Source organism: Notolepis coatsorum (genome assembly GCF_963971535.1).
Source record: "Notolepis coatsorum genome assembly, chromosome: 2".
Lineage (NCBI taxonomy): Eukaryota > Metazoa > Chordata > Actinopteri > Aulopiformes > Paralepididae > Notolepis > Notolepis coatsorum.
This window is the reverse complement of record NC_140166.1, coordinates 186,056,612-186,081,271: the sequence shown is the minus strand read 5'-3', so window position 1 is coordinate 186,081,271 and position 24,660 is coordinate 186,056,612. Positions and strand designations below refer to the sequence as shown.

General features: G+C 45.5%; 1 protein-coding gene across 1 annotated transcript in view; it reads left to right on the top strand.

Annotated features, from left to right (window-relative positions):
• The window catches only part of chaf1a (chromatin assembly factor 1, subunit A (p150)), a 57,212-nt gene that overhangs the window by 3,412 nt on the left and 29,140 nt on the right, over window positions 1–24,660 (top strand). Inside the window, exons 3-12 of the mRNA XM_084337712.1 lie at window positions 1,272–1,921; window positions 2,199–2,252; window positions 3,748–3,986; window positions 4,158–4,218; window positions 6,707–6,775; window positions 7,008–7,225; window positions 8,171–8,336; window positions 8,947–9,027; window positions 10,801–10,926; window positions 11,075–11,324. Coding sequence (XP_084193838.1) covers window positions 1,272–1,921; window positions 2,199–2,252; window positions 3,748–3,986; window positions 4,158–4,218; window positions 6,707–6,775; window positions 7,008–7,225; window positions 8,171–8,336; window positions 8,947–9,027; window positions 10,801–10,926; window positions 11,075–11,324 — 1,914 coding nt within the window. The remainder of the gene's footprint in view (window positions 1–1,271; window positions 1,922–2,198; window positions 2,253–3,747; window positions 3,987–4,157; window positions 4,219–6,706; window positions 6,776–7,007; window positions 7,226–8,170; window positions 8,337–8,946; window positions 9,028–10,800; window positions 10,927–11,074; window positions 11,325–24,660) is intronic.

The following is a 24,660-nucleotide window of genomic DNA, read 5'->3' as shown; positions in this document are numbered from 1 at the left end:
TTCCTCTCTTATGCCTGTCAGTCAGCTCAGGGCGTCATTTCATTTGCCAAGCGTTCCGTCAAATGACCACTTTCGGTTCTGACCTTTGACTCTAGCGACAGAATGTTATGAAGTGGACGGCCATTTTGGATAATCACGCTGTTTTTACCGGTACAGTACACTAGAGGATGACATCTTTTCGGGATTCCCACGGGATGGGAGTCAATTTCACTTTGAATCACGTGATTGGGCAGGACCGGGAGTAAAAGTCAACAGGAGCAGAAGGGAGTGGGAACTATGACAACAAAATCAACAGGATTTTGACGGGAGTGATATGTGAACATTTCTCACCCTCGTAGTTTTCATTCAGTCACAAAACACTGCAGCACAAGAGAAACGAACTACACCGGAAGTCTAGTACTGCATCCGGCATGCAACCTCAATCCTGTTAGGTTGAGCAGCACGAGAGTAATGGAGGCGCATAATATTGCAATTTAAAAAAAATGGGAGTGATTCTATAAAAGTTTGGCACGGGATTGGGAGCAGTCCTCTGTGCGAGTGGGATTTTTTTTAAACTCTCACTTGGGATGGGATGGGATTATTTCTGTGGGAGTGGGAAGGAGCAGGAGTCAAAATCCACTTGCATGTCAGCCTCTACGGTACACACACCGCTACACATTTCTACAAAACTCATTTTCCGTGGGATTTTTATAAACTTTGGACTGTATGACTAAGACTTCAGGCTATGGAACTGTTGTGTTGTCCAGCTCCTACCTCTCATCTCAGTATCGTCATTTAGAAATGAGATCGCATACTTTCTGAATCGAGATCGCAATTTCTTTTTACGATTAATTGTGCAGCCCTACTACTACCATACATCTTTGGATCTTTTTTTTTACGAGTACCAGGCTAAAATTCTTGTATCTATTAATGTCACAAATACCAATAACTGAGTACTAGCACAATGCTATCTAATGCTATGAAAATATTATCGATCAGTCAAGTTAGAAAATAAAATCGGAAGATTGTATTTGGGTAGAATAAAACGTAAACATGTTACTGTCTATACTAATATCACTAAAGTAATCTGAAGTTTCTGGTAGGTTGGACGCCTCTCTTGGTTTATTGCTGCCTTTTGTATTTTGCTTTGGGTATTACAACACCAGATTTTCTCCTCTGATACGCCAATTTAAAGGCCAAGACTAATTTAGAATATATGTCTGATTTTTACCAGGGGCACATTGATTGGAGCATCCCTAATGGTTAACATTCTTTTTGTCTTCCGTCCTCAGCTCGTCTCCCATTCAAGCGTCTGAACCCTGAACCTAAGCAGTGCCCTGAGCCTAAGCGGCCCTGCGCTGAACCAGGAGCCTCTGACGGGGAGAATGAGACGGAGCCCTCCCCGCACCCTGCGCGTCACGGGCCGGCCTTGGTCAATGGACGCGGGCCTCTTGATGGCTTCATGAGTCGTGGTCGTCCTGCTCCCTCAGAGGACATGGTCATAGATCTCACAGACTCGTCTCCCACAAAGCTCCCTGCAAAACCTGCTTCCGTCTCCCCCCGCCTCCCGACAAAAGACAAGCGTCAGAGTAAAGACAAAGAGCCCTCTTTTGGGAAATCCACCAACGGTGATCACAGGCCCAAGACTGGTGCTTTGGGCAAAGGAGTCAAAGAAGCGGAGACGGACGAAGATGTAACTGAGACAGAGGAGAAAGATGAGCAGGAGACTACATCTGTCTCACTGCACGACACAACGCAGGAGTCTGAAAGTGAGGAGGAGGAGGAGGAAGAAGAGGAGGAGGAGGAGGAGGAGTCTGCGAAGGCAGACGTGTCCAGTCTAGGGAACGAGTCCATGTTGTCTCCCTCATCAGTCACCTCCTCGTCCGCAACGGAGAGCTCACCAGAACAGGCCAAATCTGAGAGCACTACCACCACACCTAGAGTGAGTGCAGACGAGATGTTAGGTTTAGCTGTTAATGTCTTGTTGTCGTGTCCATTTTCAAGGACGGGTTGGGACAGAGACTTCTAAGGAGTTAGTCATCTAGAACTGAAATGCATTATTTAAATTTACGGGTAACAGAATCTGAAGTGAGTCTGGACAAATCTACATCTGCAGCAACCCTTATACAGACCAAATAGATAGTTCTGTTACAGTATATAGCCTATGAAGCATAGTCACAGTATTTAGGTAGGTTCTCAATATTTTTCTTTCTTCATAGGAGCCAAAGACCACTCCCAAGATACCAGCAGATCAGAAAAGACGCTCATCGAAGGTAAGACTGCACGTTTTCCTTTGTGGCACAGATTTGACTTTTATTTCATTATCAACACTAAAGGCTCCCACAGAGTCGGCCGTACTGTGAGCGGACCGTACTCTGCACGGCATGTCCGCAGTCGCGTGAGGTTTAATAGTTGAGCGTACCACCACGTACCAATTTCCTACATTTCTCGTGCCAGTTTACTACATTTCCCACAATCCTATTTACACTTTATGTCGCAGCGTCGTCCACCAATGACAAAATAAAGAGTCTAGGTTATCTCCTTTTCCAAGATTTCGAAATAAATCTGGCAGTTTTACACACTTCATTTAGAAAAGCCATTCAAACTTCTCAAGTTTCTTCAGATGATGAAAAAAAGACATGGTCCAAATGTATATGAATTTGAATGGATAACGATTAGCGATAGTAAAACTAAATTTAATGTCGTCTACCTGTCGAAGTTTTACCGGACCAATCCTACCCATAGAACCATGATCCTGCCCTACTCTCTCTTGGCACGGAGTGAGTGTTCAGAGTAAAATGCAGATCAGTGTCGCATTTAATGCATGTCGATGTCAACCAACACGACGAGCAGCCTTTTGTGTGACACCAAGTGAGCGACACGGACGTCTGCACGGTTAGAACATTTGAGCTTTGTGTTTTGAGTCCATGCTGCCCTCTGCGGAGTCCCTTCCGCCCGACTATGTGGGAGCCTTTTTTTTATCCACCTTTTCTCCCATTTTCTATATTTTCTCCCATCCCAATTTCGTATCATCCAATTCAACCCTCCCCTGTCACGAACGCTGTTTCTTGCCTCCCACAAGCCGGCTGCAATGTGGACTAAGTCATACATAGCACAAGTCCCCTCCGGTACTTGAGGTAACAGCAGTCGCATCTTTTCACCTGCGCAGCTCGATCTCTCAGTGGCGAGGAGTAACGCGTGGGAGGCTCACGCTGCCCCCGACACTTCCTGATTCTACTGCGCAGGCGCACCAACCGACCTGTAGGAGTCGCTGTCCACAACGCCCGATCCCCACCCATCAGTTTCCCACCCCCTAATACGGCCAATGTGTATTAGTACGGACGACCAGCTAAACTGAAAGCAAATGTGGAGCGCTGGGCTCGAACAGGCAAGCCCAGCGTCTCCAGATTTCGTGGCGAGCGCCTTGCCCACTACGCCACGTAGCCGCCTCCGACTATGTGGGAGCCTTTAGTGGTGTTATTATACCAGACAATGCATGGGTTTGAATGAAGGCCCGAACTGCGCTGTAGTTCTTCTGTCCAATTTCTCACAGCACCCAATGCCACCCATCCATCTTGTACTTTATTGTGGTCTCACCTCTGCCCCTGTTGTCCTGAATTGCACTGTTTCTTATCCCACTTACCAATATTATTTGTCCAATAGAATATAATTTGTCCAGTAGAAATCTCGAGTGAATATCATTTGTCCAGTAGAAATCTCTAGTTGAATTCTGAGAAAACACTAGACATTTCATTTGTGTGACCGTAGGGTTTGCAGGAGGAGCGACTCCGCCTGCGAGAGGAGAAGGAGCGACAGAAGGAGGAAGCTAAAGCTGAAAAGGAGAAGAAGAGGGAAGAGGCTCGCAAACAAAAGGAGGAGCGAGAGAGGGAGAGAAGGGAGAAAAGGGAAAAAGAGGAGAAAGACAAACGTGAGAAAAAGGAGAAGGAGGAGAAGGAGAAGGCAGAGAGGATAAAAGCGAAAGAGGAACAACGTAGATCCAAACAAGAGTACGTCAGATCTATAATATCCTTTCATTCTTGTGTGTGTGGGATCTTTTCTATCTAGTGTTTGCACAGTATTATTTTTAACATACTTTCAGTGTTTATGCTTGCAAATATGATTATACTGCAGAAATGTATTTTTGTGATAAATATGTTTTCTTGCAAACCTTGCTTAAGGGCAAAACTTGAAGAGAAACGGAAAAAAGACGAGGACAAACGATTGAAGGAGGAGAAAGATGTGAGTTGATCCAGAGAGCTCTGTCACCGCTGGCTTCCATGTTTCAGTCACTACGTCTTCCTCCATGTTTCAGTCACCACTGTCTTCCTCCATGTTTCAGTCACTACGTCTTCCTCCATGTTTCAGTCACCACTGTCTTCCTCCATGTTTCAGTCACCACTGTCTTCCTCCATGTTTCAGTCACTACGTCTTCCTCCATGTTTCAGTCACCACTGTCTTCCTCCATGTTTCAGTCACTACGTCTTCCTCCATGTTTCAGTCACCACTGTCTTCCTCCATGTTTCAGTCACTACGTCTTCCTCCATGTTTCAGTCACCACTGTCTTCCTCCATGTTTCAGTCACCACCGTCTTCCTCCATGTTTCAGTCACTACGTCTTCCTCCATGTTTCAGTCACCACTGTCTTCCTCCATGTTTCAGTCACCACCGTCTTCCTCCATGTTTCAGTCACCACCGTCTTCCTCCATGTTTCAGTCACCACTGTCTTCCTCCATGTTTCAGTCACTACGTCTTCCTCCATGTTTCAGTCACCACTGTCTTCCTCCATGTTTCAGTCACCACGTCTTCCTCCATGTTTCAGTCACTACGTCTTCCTCCATGTTTCAGTCACCACTGTCTTCCTCCATGTTTCAGTCACCACTGTCTTCCTCCATGTTTCAGTCACCACTGTCTTCCTCCATGTTTCAGTCACCACTGTCTTCCTCCATGTTTCAGTCACCACGTCTTCCTCCATGTTTCAGTCACCACTGTCTTCCTCCATGTTTCAGTCACCACTGTCTTCCTCCATGTTTCAGTCACCACTGTCTTCCTCCATGTTTCAGTCACCACTGTCTTCCTCCATGTTTCAGTCACCACCGTCTTCCTCCATGTTTCAGTCACCACTGTCTTCCTCCATGTTTCAGTCACTACGTCTTCCTCCATGTTTCAGTCACCACTGTCTTCCTCCATGTTTCAGTCACTACGTCTTCCTCCATGTTTCAGTCACCACTGTCTTCCTCCATGTTTCAGTCACCACGTCTTCCTCCATGTTTCAGTCACCACTGTCTTCCTCCATGTTTCAGTCACCACTGTCTTCCTCCATGTTTCAGTCACCACCGTCTTCCTCCATGTTTCAGTCACCACTGTCTTCCTCCATGTTTCAGTCACCACTGTCTTCCTCCATGTTTCAGTCACCACTGTCTTCCTCCATGTTTCAGTCACCACTGTCTTCCTCCATGTTTCAGTCACTACGTCTTCCTCCATGTTTCAGTCACCACTGTCTTCCTCCATGTTTCAGTCACCACTGTCTTCCTCCATGTTTCAGTCACCACTGTCTTCCTCCATGTTTCAGTCACCACTGTCTTCCTCCATGTTTCAGTCACTACGTCTTCCTCCATGTTTCAGTCACTACGTCTTCCTCCATGTTTCAGTCACTACGTCTTCCTCCATGTTTCAGTCACTACGTCTTCCTCCATGTTTCAGTCACCACTGTCTTCCTCCATGTTTCAGTCACTACGTCTTCCTCCATGTTTCAGTCACCACTGTCTTCCTCCATGTTTCAGTCACTACGTCTTCCTCCATGTTTCAGTCACTACGTCTTCCTCCATGTTTCAGTCACCACTGTCTTCCTCCATGTTTCAGTCACTACGTCTTCCTCCATGTTTCAGTCACCACTGTCTTCCTCCATGTTTCAGTCACTACGTCTTCCTCCATGTTTCAGTCACTACGTCTTCCTCCATGTTTCAGTCACCACTGTCTTCCTCCATGTTTCAGTCACTACGTCTTCCTCCATGTTTCAGTCACTACGTCTTCCTCCATGTTTCAGTCACCACTGTCTTCCTCCATGTTTCAGTCACTACGTCTTCCTCCATGTTTCAGTCACCACTGTCTTCCTCCATGTTTCAGTCACCACTGTCTTCCTCCATGTTTCAGTCACCACTGTCTTCCTCCATGTTTCAGTCACTACGTCTTCCTCCATGTTTCAGTCACCACTGTCTTCCTCCATGTTTCAGTCACTACGTCTTCCTCCATGTTTCAGTCACCACTGTCTTCCTTCATGTTTCAGTCACCACTGTCTTCCTCCATGTTTCAGTCACCTCCGTCTTCCTCCATGTTTCAGTCACTACGTCTTCCTCCATGTTTCAGTCACCACGTCTTCCTCCATGTTTCAGTCACCACGTCTTCCTCCATGTTTCAGTCACTACGTCTTCCTCCATGTTTCAGTCACCACTGTCTTCCTCCATGTTTCAGTCACTACGTCTTCCTCCATGTTTCAGTCACTACGTCTTCCTCCATGTTTCAGTCACCACTGTCTTCCTCCATGTTTCAGTCATCCTCCATGTTTCAGTCACCACTGTCTTCCTCCATGTTTCAGTCACCACTGTCTTCCTCCATGTTTCAGTCACCACTGTCTTCCTCCATGTTTCAGTCACCACCGTCTTCCTCCATGTTTCCAATGGTCAAGTAGACTGGCTAATGCATCTCTCTTCACACGTGTCTCTTGTCTACAGAGACTCAAAGCTGAGAAAGCGGAAATCACACGGTTTCTACAGAAACCCAAGACTCAGCAGGCTCCGAAGGTACTATTTCTCACATGAAATGACTGAAAGATGTGACATTAATATGTCACTTAGTTATTCCATCTGGCAAGCTCTGCATAGGTAGTTCTTTCCCCCAAAGGGTTAAAGTGCTCAAATATATGATCATAAATATTGCCTACAAAATGTGTCTTCTTGGTGTTATAAGTTGGAACAGATGACTGAACCAAAAGTAGAACAAACTATATATCCGTCCTGTTCACCCACTCCCCAGATCCTTGCGGCCGTCTGTGGGAAGTTTGCTCCCTTTGAGATCAAGGAAAATATGGGTCTGGCACCGCTGACCCGGGTACAGTGTGAGGACTCTCTTCTGGAGGAGTTGGACCGGTACCTGTTAGAACCCAACAGTGATCTGGATGGACTCAATGACTGGACCAGGAACAAGCCCCGCAGATCAGGCCCCACAAAACCCAGGCGGACAGATCTTCATGGGTGAGACTACTGGATTCTAAATAGGAAGGAAGAAAGAAAAGAGACAGGCAATATAGAGTTCACAAAAAGGAGTGAAATCCATATAATCATTTAGCCCAGGGTACTTGGTTGTCTTCATTTAGCCCAGGGTACTTAGTTGTCTTCATTTAGCCCAGGGTACTTTGCTGCCTTTGAAGATCCAATGGCTTTCCCTCTCTTCACGGTCACCCCTCCTGACTGAGAAAGGGACGTGATCAATGCCCATGGTTTGGTGAGTGGATGGGTCACTATGGTGTTGTAGGGACTTATAATGTCAGGCGATTGGATAGTCTTCATTACCAACACAAATGGCATTCTGAGTCTGACAGCTGGGACAGACTGGAAGCGGAATGGCTGCTGAACGGCACCCATGTTAATAGGCGATGTTGTCCACACCGGACACGGCAGGTACAGCTGGCGGAGGGCTAGGGATAAAATTCGGCATCAAAGCTATTTTCTGAGCACGTCAGACACTGACTCCATAGAAATATACTGGGAGATTCACTTGCAGCGACTCCAGAATGCATTCAGAAACCCTGTGCTTGTTGTGTTTGCGCTAGTGCAAACATATACCTCTAGCATCCGGTCGTCGTTCTGCTCCCACTTGCTGTCTTTTTCAGGGGTTATGTTCTGATGCCCAAGCCATGGCCAGATGAACTTTCTGGGATGATTAGTTCCCACATGTGCACTCATTCCCACACATTTATCAATCAGGTTGAACCAGATGGTATTTCTCTCAATGAAAACCAGCTTATACAAAAGGTAACTCAAAGGAAGGAAACTAGAGAAGGAGAAATGGAGAAGCTTATCCTATTTCTCTCAACCCTAACAACTGGCCACATTTAAAATAGCAGTTGGACTCGTTCAACCAGGTTCAATTTCATTCTAAACCATCTGTTCTGTTTGCCTCCTGTGTTTTCCCCCCAGAGAGTGTGAGTTGGTGGGACCTAAACCCGACGGGGTGCCGGACCGAAAACGTTATGGACCTATGAAGCTGCTGCAGTTCCGGGAGAACCACCGCCCAGCCTACTGGGGCACCTGGAGCAAGACGAGCTCCAACGTCTCCGCCCGCTGCCCCCTCCGACAGGACAAGGTGAGGCTGACCCGCCACGTAGAGACATGGAATGCATGTTCGTAGATCACAGACACACTTCAATATGGAAGCCAGGGTTTGCACAAGGTCCTTGAAGTGCTTAAAAGTCCTTGAATACAATTTTGCAATGTCTGTGGGAACCCTGGGAAGCACAGTTGTGAAGCACAGAATGGGTGTTACACTATTTTGATTGCTGTAATCTTATTTTATGTAATCCTATATTTTGTACTATATTCAGAGCTACTGCAACGTTGTCTCCTGCTGCTACTTTACACTACTGTTATTGTGTTCATGTCTTTTTTTCTTTTTTTTTATCCTATTGTATTTTATTGATGTTACTGCTGCAAAGAACATGCTGTAAAAAGTATTGACGTTGCATTACAGATCGGAAATCTGTTTAAACATCGTCACAAATATTCACGTGTGTGCAAGTAATATTCTCGTCATTTCACTCATTGAAAATGTATCAAAGTTATGAATATATTCATATTATAGTTGTAACACTAAATGCGTTGTCCTGTCAATACCCCATTTTACACATTTCAGCCTTTCCGTAAACGTTAAGCTGGCATATCAGTGAATGACATAATCCCTATGAATTCCACCATAGACTCATTTGGACTATGAGGTGGACAGTGATGACGAGTGGGAAGAAGAGGAACCTGGAGAGTCGCTGTCACACAGTGAGGGGGTAAGTCTGTTCCTGGGGTAGGGGGTGCACCCAGATCACTTTGTCACTGCCAATACCCATTTAGGTATTTACAAGTACAGGTGACGACCACAGTGACATATTGCAAATAAATGTTAATTTGTAGTGCCTGTACATTAAGTGCCCTTCAGGGGCACTTCAGCAGTATTGGTACTGTCAGTAGTGGGGATCAAACCACCAGACATCTAGTAGAGTAAAACAGTGACATCTAGTCTAGTAGTGACGTCTAACAGTGATGTCTAACAGTAAAACACAGTGATGTCTAACAGTGACATCTAGTAGAGTAAAACACAGTGACATCTAGATTAGACATCACTGTTTTACTCTACTAGATCTAGTAGAGTAAACACAATGACATCAATGGGTGGGACGATACATCGATCCAGATCGATACATCGATCTAATTATCAATGATCCAATAGGATCGATGCAACGTAAAAAGATCGGTTCATATCATACTCTTATTTAGAAAATCCCGCTGCAAGTCTCATCTCCCCCCACACTCCCTTATCAACTGCCTGCACGAAATAAAAACCTGGATGTCATCTAATTTCCTCAAGCTCAACAACAATAAAACCGAGCTCATGGTTGTGGCACCCAAGGCCCTGCTCCGGAAGGTTGGGGATCTCACCCTCAACATTGACGGCTGCTCCATCTCCCCATCCCCTAAGGTCCGCAACCTGGGCGTTATCCTGGACTCCACCCTTTCCTATCAATCCCATGTAAATTCCCTCACCAAATCCGCCTTCTTTCACCTCCGAAACATTTCCAGACTCCGACCATCACTTTCCGACACCACAGCTGAGACCCTCATCCACGTCTTCGTCACCTCCCGCCTGGACTACTGCAACGGGGTCCTGTCCGGGGTCCCAAGCAAAACCCTGGACAGGCTCCAGTATGTTCAAAATTCAGCTGCCAGGGTTCTAACCCGCACCAAACCCTGGCAGCACATCACCCCCATCCTCATCCAGCTCCACTGGCTCCCCATCAAATCCCGCATCACCTACAAAACCCTCCTGCTCGCCTACAAATCCCTTCACGCCCTGGCACCTCAGTACCTCACTGACCTCCTCCACCCCTACACTCAGTCACGGTCCCTGCGATCCACGGACACTGGTCAGCTCTCCATCCCCCGAACCAGACTACGGACGTTCGGGGACAGAGCTTTCAGTGTGGCAGCTCCCACCCTCTGGAACTCCCTCCCCGCAGAACTCCGCACCACCCCAACTCTGGACTCATTTAAAAAACTGCTCAAAACCCACCTCTTCAACCTGGCCTTCAACCCCTAACTTTCTCACTTTATATGTATATGTTGTGTCTGTCCACTATGTTTGTTAATTTGTTATCTCCCCCCCCCCCCCCCCCCTTATGTAAAGCGACCTTGGGTCCTCTGAAAGGCGCTATATAAAACGAAGTATTATTATTATTATTATTATTATTATTATTATTATTATTATTATTATTATTATTATTATTATTATTATTATTTATTATTATTATTATTATTATTATCTCATAATTTAGGCTGCGCCTCAGGCAACTCACAAACCTCAGAGGTAATTGAAACTGCACAATGCCCGGCTTGTCATTCATTATCCCTTACGTATTTTATCGGATGCAACGGTATTTTGTAATGTTCTTCATTATATCGGCCATCAGCCCTCTCTAATTATCTTTATTGGCATCAATGCCATCAGTCGACCGCCAATGATTATTATTCAGAACCTGACATTTTCATCTTGCTGTCACTTTCAGGAGGATGAAGAGGAGGGAGGCGAGGGAGTCAAGGCAGGCGACAACGACGATGACGACGATGATGGTTTCTTTGTGCCACATGGTTACCTGTCGGACGGGGAGGGGGCTCTGGAGGAGGAGGGGGAGGTATAAAGACGGCTCATCTCTCACCTTGTCACCTTGTTACATGTTGTCCTCTCCTCTCTTCTCACCACCCAGAGTAGTGGAACACAGTTGTTGTTTGTTATATAAAAGTTAACCTGTGTTCTTCTTTCTCGTCTGTGTGACCTCCCAGGGGGGCGGTGACCCGGAGAAGCAGAAAGTACGTCAGAAGCTGAAGGCGAGAGAGTGGGATGAGCTCATGTCCTCCAAGAAGAGGGTGAAGGTGCTGGTGGCGGTGGTGAGGGGCTGTGTCTGGGAAGGAGAGGGCCCTCCTCTGGAGCTTTTCCAGCCCTTTTCCCTGTGTCTGCTGGAGCCTTTAGCCAAGCCGGACACCACTCCAAGCCCGGAGCAGTCGGCACAGAAACGCAGGGACAACGAGCAATGTGAGTGCATCGTATTAATTTGATCTTACCTGCATCTAGGGACAGAAGTTGGCACCGACCGACCTGGTGGGTGTGGTTTGCCCCTTCAACCATGTAGCATAGATGTTTTTAGGAGAATATGGAACATCTTTGGATCAGAAAAATAAAATGCAAGCCAATTATGGCATTGACCCGAATATGAGACCCCCTTTTTCAAGACTTGTTTCTGGAAAAAGATAAAATCTTGTTTTATAAAGAAACCTATCTGACCAGAATGTAGACTACCAGTAATACTAACACCTAATATAAAACATGGTAGTTATATATTATTTACATATTTTTGAATTAAATTGTCTTGTTTACATATTTTTATTTTAGTTATTTAAATAAAATAAATCTTTTATTAAACTAGCCTACTGGTAGACATATTTCTAGCATCATTTATATCTCAAAGTGAAGAATAGGCTGTGTGTTGGCAAGCATCTAATGATACAATACGTATCATGATACAGGGGTTATGATATACTGTGATATTGTAGGCAAGGTGTTATATTACATTTTGACAGGAAAAAAATTTAATATGGCATGAAGTGGTGCCATGATGGACAGAGTGGGCATGCTCTCCTCTGACATTACCAAGGTGCCATCCCTATAGCTTGAGTCAGCCTGGCACAGTGTGAAGACATCCTATCCACTGTTGAAAGCAGCGCTGCACAGATGGCTGGTTGTTCTAAAAATCATTCCATCTTGTTTATAAGAGCTCAAAGCGACTCTTTGCAAGAGAGATTGGATCTACTCGTTTAACGTTAGCCGTTTGCTCTTCTGTTAGTTGAGATGAGATATTTCTTTATTGATCCTCTTGGGGAAATATGGGGAAAATAAGTTGTACAAGAATGGTGTCTTGCTAATAGTCCATGGGCCAGACCATATATTGGTGCCTCTCAGGGCGACTAAACATACATATAATTTTTTCAAAGATCTATGTCTGTAGATGATATTTTGGTATGATAGCCGTTCCAAAGTGGTAGCTTTATCATAATTATCAAGTCATGAAGTATACCCACCCGCTCAGGAAATTTCATTTCAGATGCTGGCGCATATCCTGTTTAGACTCACGTAGAGGACATCTGTCAATGTTCCACAATATTGTGTTTGGTATCATTTTAAAGGGGACTATGTCATCTTTCATTCAAGCTAAGATGTGAATCTTTCTGACCAATATAGAGGTCACTGGAGCTCTTTGAACAGTCAACAACACACATTTTACACGATTTTCGCCTAAATGATATACCGGTACTATCTTTTAGCCTTGTGTCATCTAGGAGCAACAGGGAGACAAAATACAAAATCTACAACACTTTCGGGACCATAAGGATTCAGGAAATGTATAATATGCCTACTATTTCATTGTTAACTTACAGGTCATTGTGAGCCTTAAATTAGAAGAGCAGTATTAGGCTCCTATTAAACTATACAGAACAGCCACTATAGTAGATGGAAACATAGGTCCACCTGTATAGGATGGATTTCTTTTCACCACCTGTTTTTTTTTTTTTTTTTTTTTAATAATCCTTGAAGTGTCTATTTTAAGATTCTGACATGTAACAGATTGGAATAATGTCCCATGGGGTTTATTTTTAAGCCTTTATTACACCGATCCTGAACCAAAACCTGAAAAAGAAAACAGCATAACTTTTGAAGTTAACAACAAATTAAAACATTTTCCCAAACAAGTTTGACCCAAGGAATTCAGTACAATTGTTATTTTTAAGATTCAAACGCATCTTGATTAAATTTCAGGACAGAAAAGCAAAAAAACGCTGAAAATACGTATATCACGTCTCTATTTTACCTTTTTACTAAAATGTAGTGCATTGGACGAGATCGATTTTAGGTTACCGTAATTCCTCTAATAGTAACCGGTATTCAAATACAAGCCGGGTCTCTATTAATGGCCGGGTGCGCTCTTGAGCTAAGCAATTATAAGCCGACCTCCTAATACAAGCCGGGTTACTAATATACTGAGCTGCATACTGAGCTAGTTACTTGATTTCACTTTGAAAATGTTGAAATGACCAGTGACCACCTGTAATTGCACTGTTTACTATTTCATACAGTACTTGGTTTCAATAAATGAACCCAGTACATTTTACTGGGTTCAAACTGACACAAAATGTTGATTTATTCATTATGATCTGTTTGAAAATTAGAAATATAGGCCTCTCTCTTATACATGCCTCCTCCTAATACAAGCCTGGTACCCGCTACAGTTGAAACAAATACAAGCAGGGGTTACTATTAGAGGAATTACGGTAATATTGTTTTTTGTGATTTATTTATTGTTAAAGGATAACTCCACTATTTTGGGAAATTAGCTTATTTAACATCTTCCCTGGAGTTAGACAAGAAGATGCATACCTTTTTTGTCTCTGTGCGTGCATTTTAGCTTTGGGAATAGATGCTCCGTTAGCATAGCTTAGCTTCATCACTGGAAGTGAGGCAGGACAGTAGCCTTACAGTGCCTTACAGTGTATTGCAAGGTCTGACATTGACCAAACTTGATATGCATGACCTTGGTGGGCTCTAGGTCAACTCCTGAAAAGGGGGTCAATGTCAGACTTTGCAATCAAAAGTTAGGGGGCTAATAACCCTTGCCATAATTTCAGTGCGCCCCTAACTTTTGATTGCAAGGTCTGACATTGACCCCCTTTTCAGGAGTTGACCTAGAGCCCACCAAGGTCATGCATATCAAGTTTGGTCAATGTCAGACCTTGCAATACGCTGTAAGGCACTGTAAGGCTACTGTCCTGCCTCACTTCCAGTGATGAAGCTAAGCTATGCTAACGGAGCATCTATTCCCAAAGCTAAAATGCACGCACAGAGACAAAAAAGGTATGCATCTTCTTGTCTAACTCCAGGGAAGATGTTAAATAAGCTAATTTCCCAAAATAGTGGAGTTATCCTTTAAGGTTCAAACTATATGTTTTTTTTTCTGGTCAAGCATGACCGACAGAAACAGGTTGAATGGGATATAGAGTAGGGGAAGACACTCTGAGAAAATACGGCGGGTCCGGGAATCGAACTAGTGTACCCCAGATCCGTGACGAGCACGGTTGTCCCCGACGCAGAAATAGCGCCGAGGTATGCGGTGAGCTACTGGAGCTCCCCAAACTATATGTTTTCATATGCACTGGATATCATGGACTGGATATCTTCTTTGTTGACACAACATTCGTCTTTTTCTATTTGTATTTTGTACCCTAAACTACTAATCATCATCATCACTAAAACAATTGTCAAAGTCTATCTCTTCGATCTCCATCTTTTCCTCCGCCTCATCACACTCGTACTGTCCATCCTCCTCATCCATGTTATTTTTTGTGTAATCTGCCTCCTTATCAAGAGCTTCTTGCTCTTCTGACTCCACTTTCTGGGCCAGTACCTTAACAAGAGAAGGACGGAGGATGGGTCCAACCGTCCAAACAGGTTCTAACACCTCCTCATCCATTGTTTTTCCCAGTCCATACTTTGATCATAGGCTTTGGGCCTCTTGAATATTGGCTGTTCTGCTCTTTTGTAGCAGGCAACTATGAAGTTGGCTGGCTGTACATGTGGGATGAGACAGACCTTGGGGGGAGGCAGGCGTTCAATGTCTACTTTGGAGTTTGCATCCAGGACTTTATCAGCACCCATTTTCTGCAGCATCTTGGCTCACACAGCATCAACTGACTTCATCCAACCATGGCCATCCATAATGCATGTGAAGGACTCCATCTCCTGTTGGAGCTCATCTGTTACCAGCAACAATGCGCCAAGCTGACTAAAAGCCGTCTGGAATCTAGGGTTCTTCTGCAGATTATTCAACGGATTCACCTGTCTCTTTCCTTTGAAAGAGCTGGCACAGTCATCCTCAGAAAAGTCATAGTATCCCAGCAGAGTGCTGCAGTCAGCCGCGCCGCCGTTGTTGTTGTTGTAGAAAAGCTCTCGTCAAAATCAATGGCGGACAAAAGCCGAAGTAAAAAATGTATACGCGCTTGCCGATTGGTGGTAACAGCAGAGGCGGGTGCAAGCGGTGTGTGACGTAATTGGAAGAATTGACTGTCAATCAAAATTTCATTGGTTGAGACAATAGTATCTAGCTGCAGCCCAGCAGGTAGACCATGCTGGGAGAACTAGTATCTAGCTGCAGCCCTGCAGAACATACTGGGAGAGAGAGAGTGCTATTTCTTGATGTTTCCTTTTTTTAAGTAAGTAAAGAGGCCTATGTTCATATCGGTGAGCACAATTTGTAACACAAATATACAGTAGTTTCATAAAAGAAAAAAAAATACTACAAAAAAAAAATATTTAAAAAATATTTAAAAATAATTTGTTGCCACAAATATCGGTATCGGCCGATTGTGTTAGTTGAACAATCGGTATCGGTGGCAAATTTTCATATCGGTGCATCCCTACAAAATATCATCTACAGACATAGATCTTTGAAAAAATGATATCTAAGTTTAGTCACCCTGAGTGACACCGACAAGTGAAATGTTGGCCTCTGGACCATGGACTATAAGTATGCTCTCAGATTCGTTGTGTTTCCAGAATATTTGATTTTGGCATGGCACATTTTCCAAACGACATGGCTCTTGTCGAACTCCGTGCGTTCTTTATTATGGAACAAATATCGTGGTTCGGTTCATATAACTGTTAGCGTTGTGGTTTTCGGTTTGGTACCGTTCAGCAGAAAAAGAAAAATACCATTTGACAAGTCTAATAGTATTTGGTAAAAGTAATTTTTTTTAAAGAATCAATATGTTAGGTGAGGGCATACAATAAATAACATACACATGTCAATGATATATTATTTGTTGATTCTAGGCAGCAGGTGACTGGTGTAGTAGGCTCAGTCCCTTTCCTCTGGAGGTCCATCCTTCTGTAGGTATAGTGAGTGTATTAGTTGCCATGTTGGATAATTATTTGACAATTACCCCATGTCTGTTCAAGATTAGGAAGCAGCCTGGTTTGCTTATTGATTGTGTTTGATGTCTTAGTTCATGCTCGGCATCCCTCCCCCATTGAAGGTCTCCCTCAATTGATTGTCTTAGTCTTAGATAAAGTGAATTAGTTAGTTGGGTCAAGAACCAAAATTCCGTGACCCTTCTCTGGCTAAGATGTTTTGATGATTGATTTGACTTCTATGGACCTTTTTATAAAATATTTAGCCCTCTGAAAAATCCCGGCATTTGTCAGATGGCCAAATGGAAAATACCTGCTGACGCCATCTTGAAAAATTTACTTTTGATCCAGAGCACCTAGAATCATGTATGAATACACTTTTTTGTGTAAGTCAACCATGACTATTCCAATTCTGACATCAGTTTGACTCTGACATAAATTTAACCCAGAAATCCAAGATGGCCACTAGGGATGCCCCGATCACGTTTTTTGCCACCGATACCGATCACCGATCGTCGTGAGCCATATCGGCCGATACCGATCCGATACCGATCGTTTAAAAAATTATTTTATATATTTTTTTATAAAATATATATATTATATAATTAGACTTGTACTTGTATTATCTGCGAGACATCGCCACCACGCAACAAGCTCCACTGTCTGTGTGTACTCTAGTAGCCTCCAGCTACGGCCAGGATTCTCCGGAGCTGCAGCTGGACCTTATACTCAAGTAGCCTGCAGCTACGGCCAGGATTCTCCGGAGCTGCAGCTAGACCCTATTGATCATATTCAACAACATGCCCTCAGCTCGAATACGCATCGAATTAGTGTTATAAAACATTGATATCAGGAGCTATCTGTGGCTACTGCTGGCCGGCTATATAACGTTGATACAACGCCTCGGTGAACTATTTAGTTCAGTGGGACATTTCGTTTTGAACAGTGAACTAACTTGCGCTAACGTGAGTACAGCTGAGGTATCATACACATCTCTACTAGACTTGCTGGAACGTTTGTTGATGTCAGGAGCTATCGGTAGCTGGCCGGCTAGATACCGTTCGGTTAGACAATGCCTCATGTATTGGACTGGAAGTGAATGGTTGACTGGGTCATTTTGTAATGGTAGTTAACGTTAACTCGGGGAGACGCCGTCCTCCCGTCCCACTAGACTAGAGTCACTAGACCCGTGTTTACATGCGCGCGGGAGGGGCTGGAGGGAGCAGACGAGGGAGCAGACACTGCACCACTGTGTGGGAGTGAGTGCAGCTCCCGGTGTCTGAGACAGAACTCAGCGAATGAGAGCGGTTTTGACGATCGGCGAAAATAAAGCATTATCACCGATCACCGATCGCATATTTATACTGATTATCGGCCGATAACGATCGGTGGCCGATCGATCGGGGCATCCCTAATGGCCACCATCCAGTAGAGCAAAAATGTAGATGGAGACAGTAGAGCGAAAATGTAACTTTTGAATGGGAAGGTAAGATTTGGTGTTTGGGCAGGGCTTCAGACTAACAACTTTCCCAATAGCTAGCTAGCTAGCTAGCAACAACAACTAGTTAGCTAATATAGTCATTGTAGCCCTGTGTTTGGGGTTTGTTAACCCTTGTGTTGTGTTTGAAAGCTGTTTCTTTCAGGAGTTATTTTGATGATGTTCTGAGCTTGTGCTCAGCCTTCTGTTTCAAAAGGTATCTTGGACCACGCCATCTCGCCATTCCTTGACATGAAGAACTCCCGTTGACCTTGCTCATCCAGGCCTTCTTCAACAGACTGCGAGAGTGTGGTGCGTGTGTGCGTACGTGCGTGCGTGCATGTGTGTGTGTGTGCGTGCATGTGCGTGTTTACGTTCAAGAATAATATGAGTGTCCATATTCTGTGAGAGAGGTTGAGTTCTTGTGGGGGAGGGGTGCCAGAGGGATTGGGAGAACAGGTGTATGTTGCAAAAAGTTAAGTGTTCCCGTGGAGGAAAGAGGTGGGGGTAGGGTGTCTAAAGATCAAAGATGAATCTTGACTGACCCAAATTTGACCCAGAGTTACCCACAACATTTAAATGCATGCTGGGTATTTCCAGGGTTCTATGTCGGAGTAAGGTTAGAGTTTGAAAGGAAGAGTAGTTGCATAGATGCACAGTGTAGATGCATAACAGCTTGAAAATGGAAGAAATCACTCTACTCACAGGGACAAATAGACAGTGCATAACCCATCAGACTACATGTATCCTTCAGTGTGGCAGGCTTTGTGATGAAGCCACCGATTCCATTACTTCAATTGAGAGGTGGGAAAATATAAAGAATAAGGCACTGTTATGGAGCGGTCTTGACACGTTCGGAAAAACGTCCATGCAACTGTGGCTTGGGATAAAGGTCCCGTCGGACAATGTATCCATAATACATGTAGGTTGACCTTATGGAATGCCAAGAAACTGGAACAGGCCAAGAAAAGACAGAAAAGACGAGAGGTTGATGAAAGCCAATGTGAGTCTTCGTCTATGTCTGATGTTTGTTCCCCAGCTGCCAAGCGGCTGAGATCGAGTCTTGGGCTGATGCATGATAAAACCAAATGTGTCTGGTGCTGTAAGACAGAGTCGTCCAAGCACCCAGAATCAAAGCTAGTACTGATTTCGTACGATCACGCATGGGCAGCTTTCAAGAGCCACACGGTGGCCCTGGAAGACCAGAGAATGCGAGATAGAATCAACTGTCTGATTGATTATACAGCTGATCAGCCCTATGCACTTGAAATCAGATACTGTATCACCTCAAATGCTGGTTGAAATATGTGCGTAATTACCAGAAAATAAGATGACAAACTCCCACACATGCACAATGTCACTCTCCGTGAGGCTCAGACTATCTTCTTTGACCACATCAGAACAGTTATCTTTGAGGAACATGAGCTGAGATCACTGCAGAGTCTCCTCCGAGACTACAGCTCTATAATTTCTCTATATGGATTCCCAACATCCAGGGGTCAAGTCATCTTACATCAAAGACCTCCTGACCCGGGAGTTTGAGAGCAAGATTGGCTTCCACTCCCTCCCTCAGAGGAGCCATAGCGATCTAGTCTATGACACGTCTGGGGGTGGTTCATATGTCGAAGCAGCACTCTCCTCCATCTGTGTCAGCAGTGAGCAACTGGTACGTAATGTGACTGACCGTCTCAGGGATGACATGAAGTCAGTCAAACTTGTCCCTTGGCCACCGAGGGTCGAGGAGCTAGAAGAGGAGGAAGAGCTTTCGCCTCTCATGGTGCAGCTGCTATCTGCTTTGCGGGGGAAGAAGGGGGTAGATCTGACTCCAAGCACACACTCTCTCACCTCTCTCATAACACAGTACGTCATAAAGCGACTCACCACTACCGCCATCAATGCCACTGTCACCCTTCATGGGATGACTCGAAACAAGGAGCTTGTTGACTCTTACTACAAGCTGGGCATGGGGATAAGCTACCAGAATGTGCTGGACCATGCATGACCGTGAGCGGTGTTCGGTGTGTCCTGGCGGGATCGCTGAGGGAGAACCAAGCATCAGTATCATTGACAATGACGACTTTCTCAATGACACCTTGACAGGAGGGGGTACTGCACACCGCTGTAACTGGATGTTTCTGCAACGTCTAGAATGTCATGTACAGGACTATGAGGCAAACATCCAGGTTGAGCATGCGTGCATAAAAGATGCCAAGATTGTGTCGCAGGCACTGACTGAGATGCAGGCAGTTATGCCGTATAGGACCATCAAGCGTGGTGAGCATCCCATCCGTCCTAAGCCCACTATGTTCTCATTAAGTACAGAGCCTCAGCGCAAGCGGAGTATTATTCATGCCCTTGCTCGTGCAGATACAAATGGTGATCATCTTGCTGCAGTTGAGCAGACTATCCCTTCATACAATGGGTTTCACGCTGGCTTGAATATGGAGCAGAGGAAGAGCAAGGCTTATTTTCATACATCTTACAATAAACCGCCCAACAAGTCAGTTGTGAATGACATCATGGAGAAGCTGTCTACCATCATCGCCACTAAGCACATGCCCTTCGCCTTCTTAGTGGGAGATCATCCTGTGTACGTCCTCATCACTCTGCTCAAGGCCGAGAACCCAAACAAGTACCATGACATTGTACCCTTTCTTGGTCCCTTCCATACACAGTGTGTGATGATGAGCGCTATCTACAAGCGCTACAAGGGGAGTGAGCTAGGAAATGTACTTGTGGCAGGAGGAGTTATTGCAGAGGGCTCCGTCGACCGTGCATTGAAAGGCAAGCATTACAAGAGGCGGCTGCGTTGCTTGAGGCTCATCTATGAGGCACTCATGAGTCAGCTGGTAAAGGGGAGGCTCATGCCCAACCTGGCTGATGAGACAAGGGAGAACCTTGAGATTCTGAGAGATACGAGTCTCTCCCAAGAACCCTGTGCAGCTGCACATGCGGCACTGGAGGATGATACTGATCTCGAGAGCCTCATCACCAATTTATTCACCCAGGTGGAGGCCAGTGACATGGCGGACTACTGGAGGGACTTCCTGTCTATGACAGATGCACTCATGCAGAATGTGCATGCAGTACATATCTGCAACTGGGATGAGTATGTCAGCTCTCTGCGTGCCATTCTGCCATGGATGGTAGTGTACGACAACAATAGGTATGGAAGGTGGCTGCCTGACTTCTGGGCAATGCTGACGGCTCTCCCTGCTGATCAGGTCACCTTCCTTCATACTGACTTCACTCAGTCCATCACAGGCAACCCCTACTCCAACATGGCCTGGGACATGTGGATCGAGTGTACAATGAACAAGGGCAGCAAAATGAAGTCTGGCTGGCTCTCCATCCTCCAGAATGAGAAGCAGCTGCTGGTGCACTCCAGAAATGTGAACAATTTGGCCAAGATCCGGGTGGCTCACAATGCCCTGGCCACACAAAAAGCCAAGAGGAAGCACATAAAATGTGGTCCGAAAAGGATGAGAGAAGATGAGCAGCGCGTGCAGGACCTGGTCGCATGCATGCATGAGTTTGATTCCTTCCCATTTGATCCAGCCTCACCCACCCTCCGCACCCTACAGTCAGCCATGCCTGCCTCTGATGAACTCATCGCGGACTTCAACTCAGCTTATGCTGTGGGAGAGGAGAAGTTGACCAGCTTCTTGCGAGACCGAGTGTTCAGTAAGAACCTCCCTCCATGCACCTGTCCCTCTGAGCAAACGCTTGACATTTGCCAAGCAGCCCTGCATGGAGAAGCCCGGGGAGGAACTCAAAGCAAGAGCTGCTGAGATGGAGCGGAGTGCTCTCAAGGCAGTGATCGACCTGGTTGAGGTCAGTCAACTTGTGAATTTCTCAGAGTTGCTGGAACATCGTGTTGTCGAGGAATGTGTGGCCTTATTCAACTCCAATGGCACATATAGGAGGACACAGAAGAGCAAGCTCATTCAGAAGCTCTCTCCAATCTGTAGATCTGCAAGAACCCTACACCGCGCTTGTCGACATGGGCATGATCTGGAGGATGGCAACCCCATCAGCAGAAGATCGGCAGACACAAGATGGCACCCCATACAAGTGGTTGGACTATGTCCACAAGGTATCATCCATCATCCTTGCCCGCCATGGTGATGCTGACCGTATTTTCTGTGTAAATGACCCGTATGACGCAGCATACTCGACTAAAGATGATGAGCGAGATCTGCGGGTACAAGGTAAGGTACATGTCCCCAACACCTACATGAAGCTGGGCGACCCCTTCCCCTCTGCCAGATAGTTCAAAACACTGCTGTGTAGCGTCAGCAACAAGGAGCGGCTACAAAAAGTAATATGCAGCTATCTGACTGACCTTGTTGCACAGGGTGTAGATACAGAGATCGTCTACTCTGTTGGCTCCCACTGCACCAACTTGTCAACCCAGCAACCAATGCAGAACTACAGCTTTGACCAGTCTGAGGCTGACACCATCCTCTTCTCTGCTTACACAGTTCTACGTGAGTCAGGCTACAGTGGCCCTGTGGTCATTGATGCAGCCGACACCGATGCCTATGTCACGGCAGCGGTCATCTCTCAACAGCTGCCCGGTATGCTCTCTATCAAGAGAAAGCAGGACACGGTCTTCTGCCGTGGCCTGGTTACTGAGGAGATGTCAGATTGTATTGTGCAGCTACACTGTATTACAGGCTGTGATGCCAATTCAGGCTTCTATGGCAAGGGTAAGTCGTCTGTGTATGACGGGTGGCAAAGAGGCCTATGGCACGACGGCTGCTCTCGCGGTGTGGAGATAGCCTTGAGGAGGAGGTGCTAGAGGAGCTGTTCGAGTTCACACGACATGTTATTTATGGCGACAAGAGGAGTAGCACCATGGCTGAGGCCTGTGCCACAAAGTGGAAGAGAATGAAGAACAAATCATTCATCCATCTCCCTCCAGATGCAGATAGCCTACGCCAACACTGCCTCCGTGCCAACTACTTGGCATATCTAGTGCGCCACCCCTCCCTGAAGCGACACCCTTCTCCACTCGGACATGGCTGGGAGCTGGTGGGTGGTCGCTGTCGCCCTGTCCGCCACACACGACCTGCTCTCCCAACACATCTACCTGCACCAGGGCCAGCTGAAGAAAGTGAGGAAGAGGAGAGTGAGGAGGTTGATGATGAGAAGGGAGATGATGTATGGGGGAGGAGGGGTGGTGATTCATTGGAATCTGATGATTCAGAATCTAGTGAGGCAGAATGCTCTGATTCGGACTGATCATGACATGTTTAAAGTGGTTTCATTGTTGGGACGCTCCAGTAGGACACCACATAGCGTGCTGAGTCGCGAAACGGTCATCCCGGGTTCCTTTCCCAGTCCCGGCGACCATTTGCTGCATGTCTTCCCTACCTCTCCTCCCGTTCTCCCTCTCTCCCTCTATCGGTCCTGCATGGCCAGAAAAAGCTGAAAATGCTATAAAGTAAAAAAAAATAAATAAAAAAAAATCCAAAAAGATAAGTGGTTTCATTGTTAATCTGTTCAAGTTACAGCTATTTAAGAGAGCGTATTTTGAAGTATAATTAGTTATCTTATCATACTGTACATTCATCAATTATTTTGCTGAGATCCTTATGAAGGTAGTTTGTTTAAAGTACAGCAGTACCATGGTAAAATTGGTTTTGACATTAAAAGTTACATTTTCGCTCTACTAGATGGTGGCCATCTTGGATTTCTGGGTCAAATTGATGTCATAGAGTCAAACTGATGTCAGAATTGGAATCGTCATGGTTGACTTACACAAAAAAGTGTATTCATACATGATTCTAGGTGCTCTGGATCAAAAGTTAATTTTTCAAGATGGCATCAGCAGGTATTTTGGATTTGGCCATCTGACAAAAAATGTCGGGATTTTTGGGAGGGACACGGGGGCTAAATATTTTATAAAAGGTCCATAGAAGTCAAATCAATCATCAAAACATCTTAGCCAGAGAATGGTCACAGAATTTTGATTCTTGACCCAACTAAATGAATGATGGGGTTGCCATCTACAGCTCTGCTGTAAACACTGGAAATAACCTTGGTTTCTATGCCCACACGCAACCACTGCAACCGGGATGCACGCAAAACTTCACCCTGGACTCCGGTTTTCAAAGACCACGGTTGCAGTGTTCCAAAACCCCGGTTGTGTGTGGGCCAACAGTGCAACCGTGCACATTAAGGCTCGGTTACATAACACCCCGCGTGTGGACAGGGCCTGAGCTGCCAGGGATGGTCAACCAACCTGAATACTGTGTTCACATGGTGTTTGTCTTTACTGTGCTAACAGGATTAGGATGTCTGCAGGTTTCAGTGTCAACAACCTAAACCAGCCCTGAGTTTTTACTATCACTGTTTAGGTGAAAAATGTCTTACCGTGAGCCCGTAAGATACCCCCCAGAATTTCCCCGTTATCGATCGGCATCTGGTAGATCGATATGTCCATTGGCTGATGATAAATCCCATTATTCCATGGTGAAATCTGCGATTCGAAACGTAATCCACAGTACATTGTGTTGGTTCAGGATCCGGCTACAATGAAACTGAAACTGAAAAAAAATGAAAAAGTTTTCCATTCGCCCACAGGGCATACTGCAGTGGAGCGATGGCGCATGTTCTCGATTTCACAGACGAGGGTAGATCTGCAGAGCCGGTCGGCGACCTTGAGCCGGTTATTAAAATGGAATAACAGCAATAACAAATGCCACGGCACGTCCGCAGTAGTACACATTGGCCGTATTACGGGGAGGGAAAACTGAAGGGTGGGGATCGAACGTTGTGAACAAGCGACTCCTACAAGTCGGTTGGTGCGCCTGCGCAGTAGAATCAGGAAGTGTCGGGGGCAGCGTGAGCCTCCCACGCGTTACTCCTCGACACTGAGAGATCGAGCTGCGCAGGTGAAAAGATGCGACTGCTGTTACCTCAAGTACC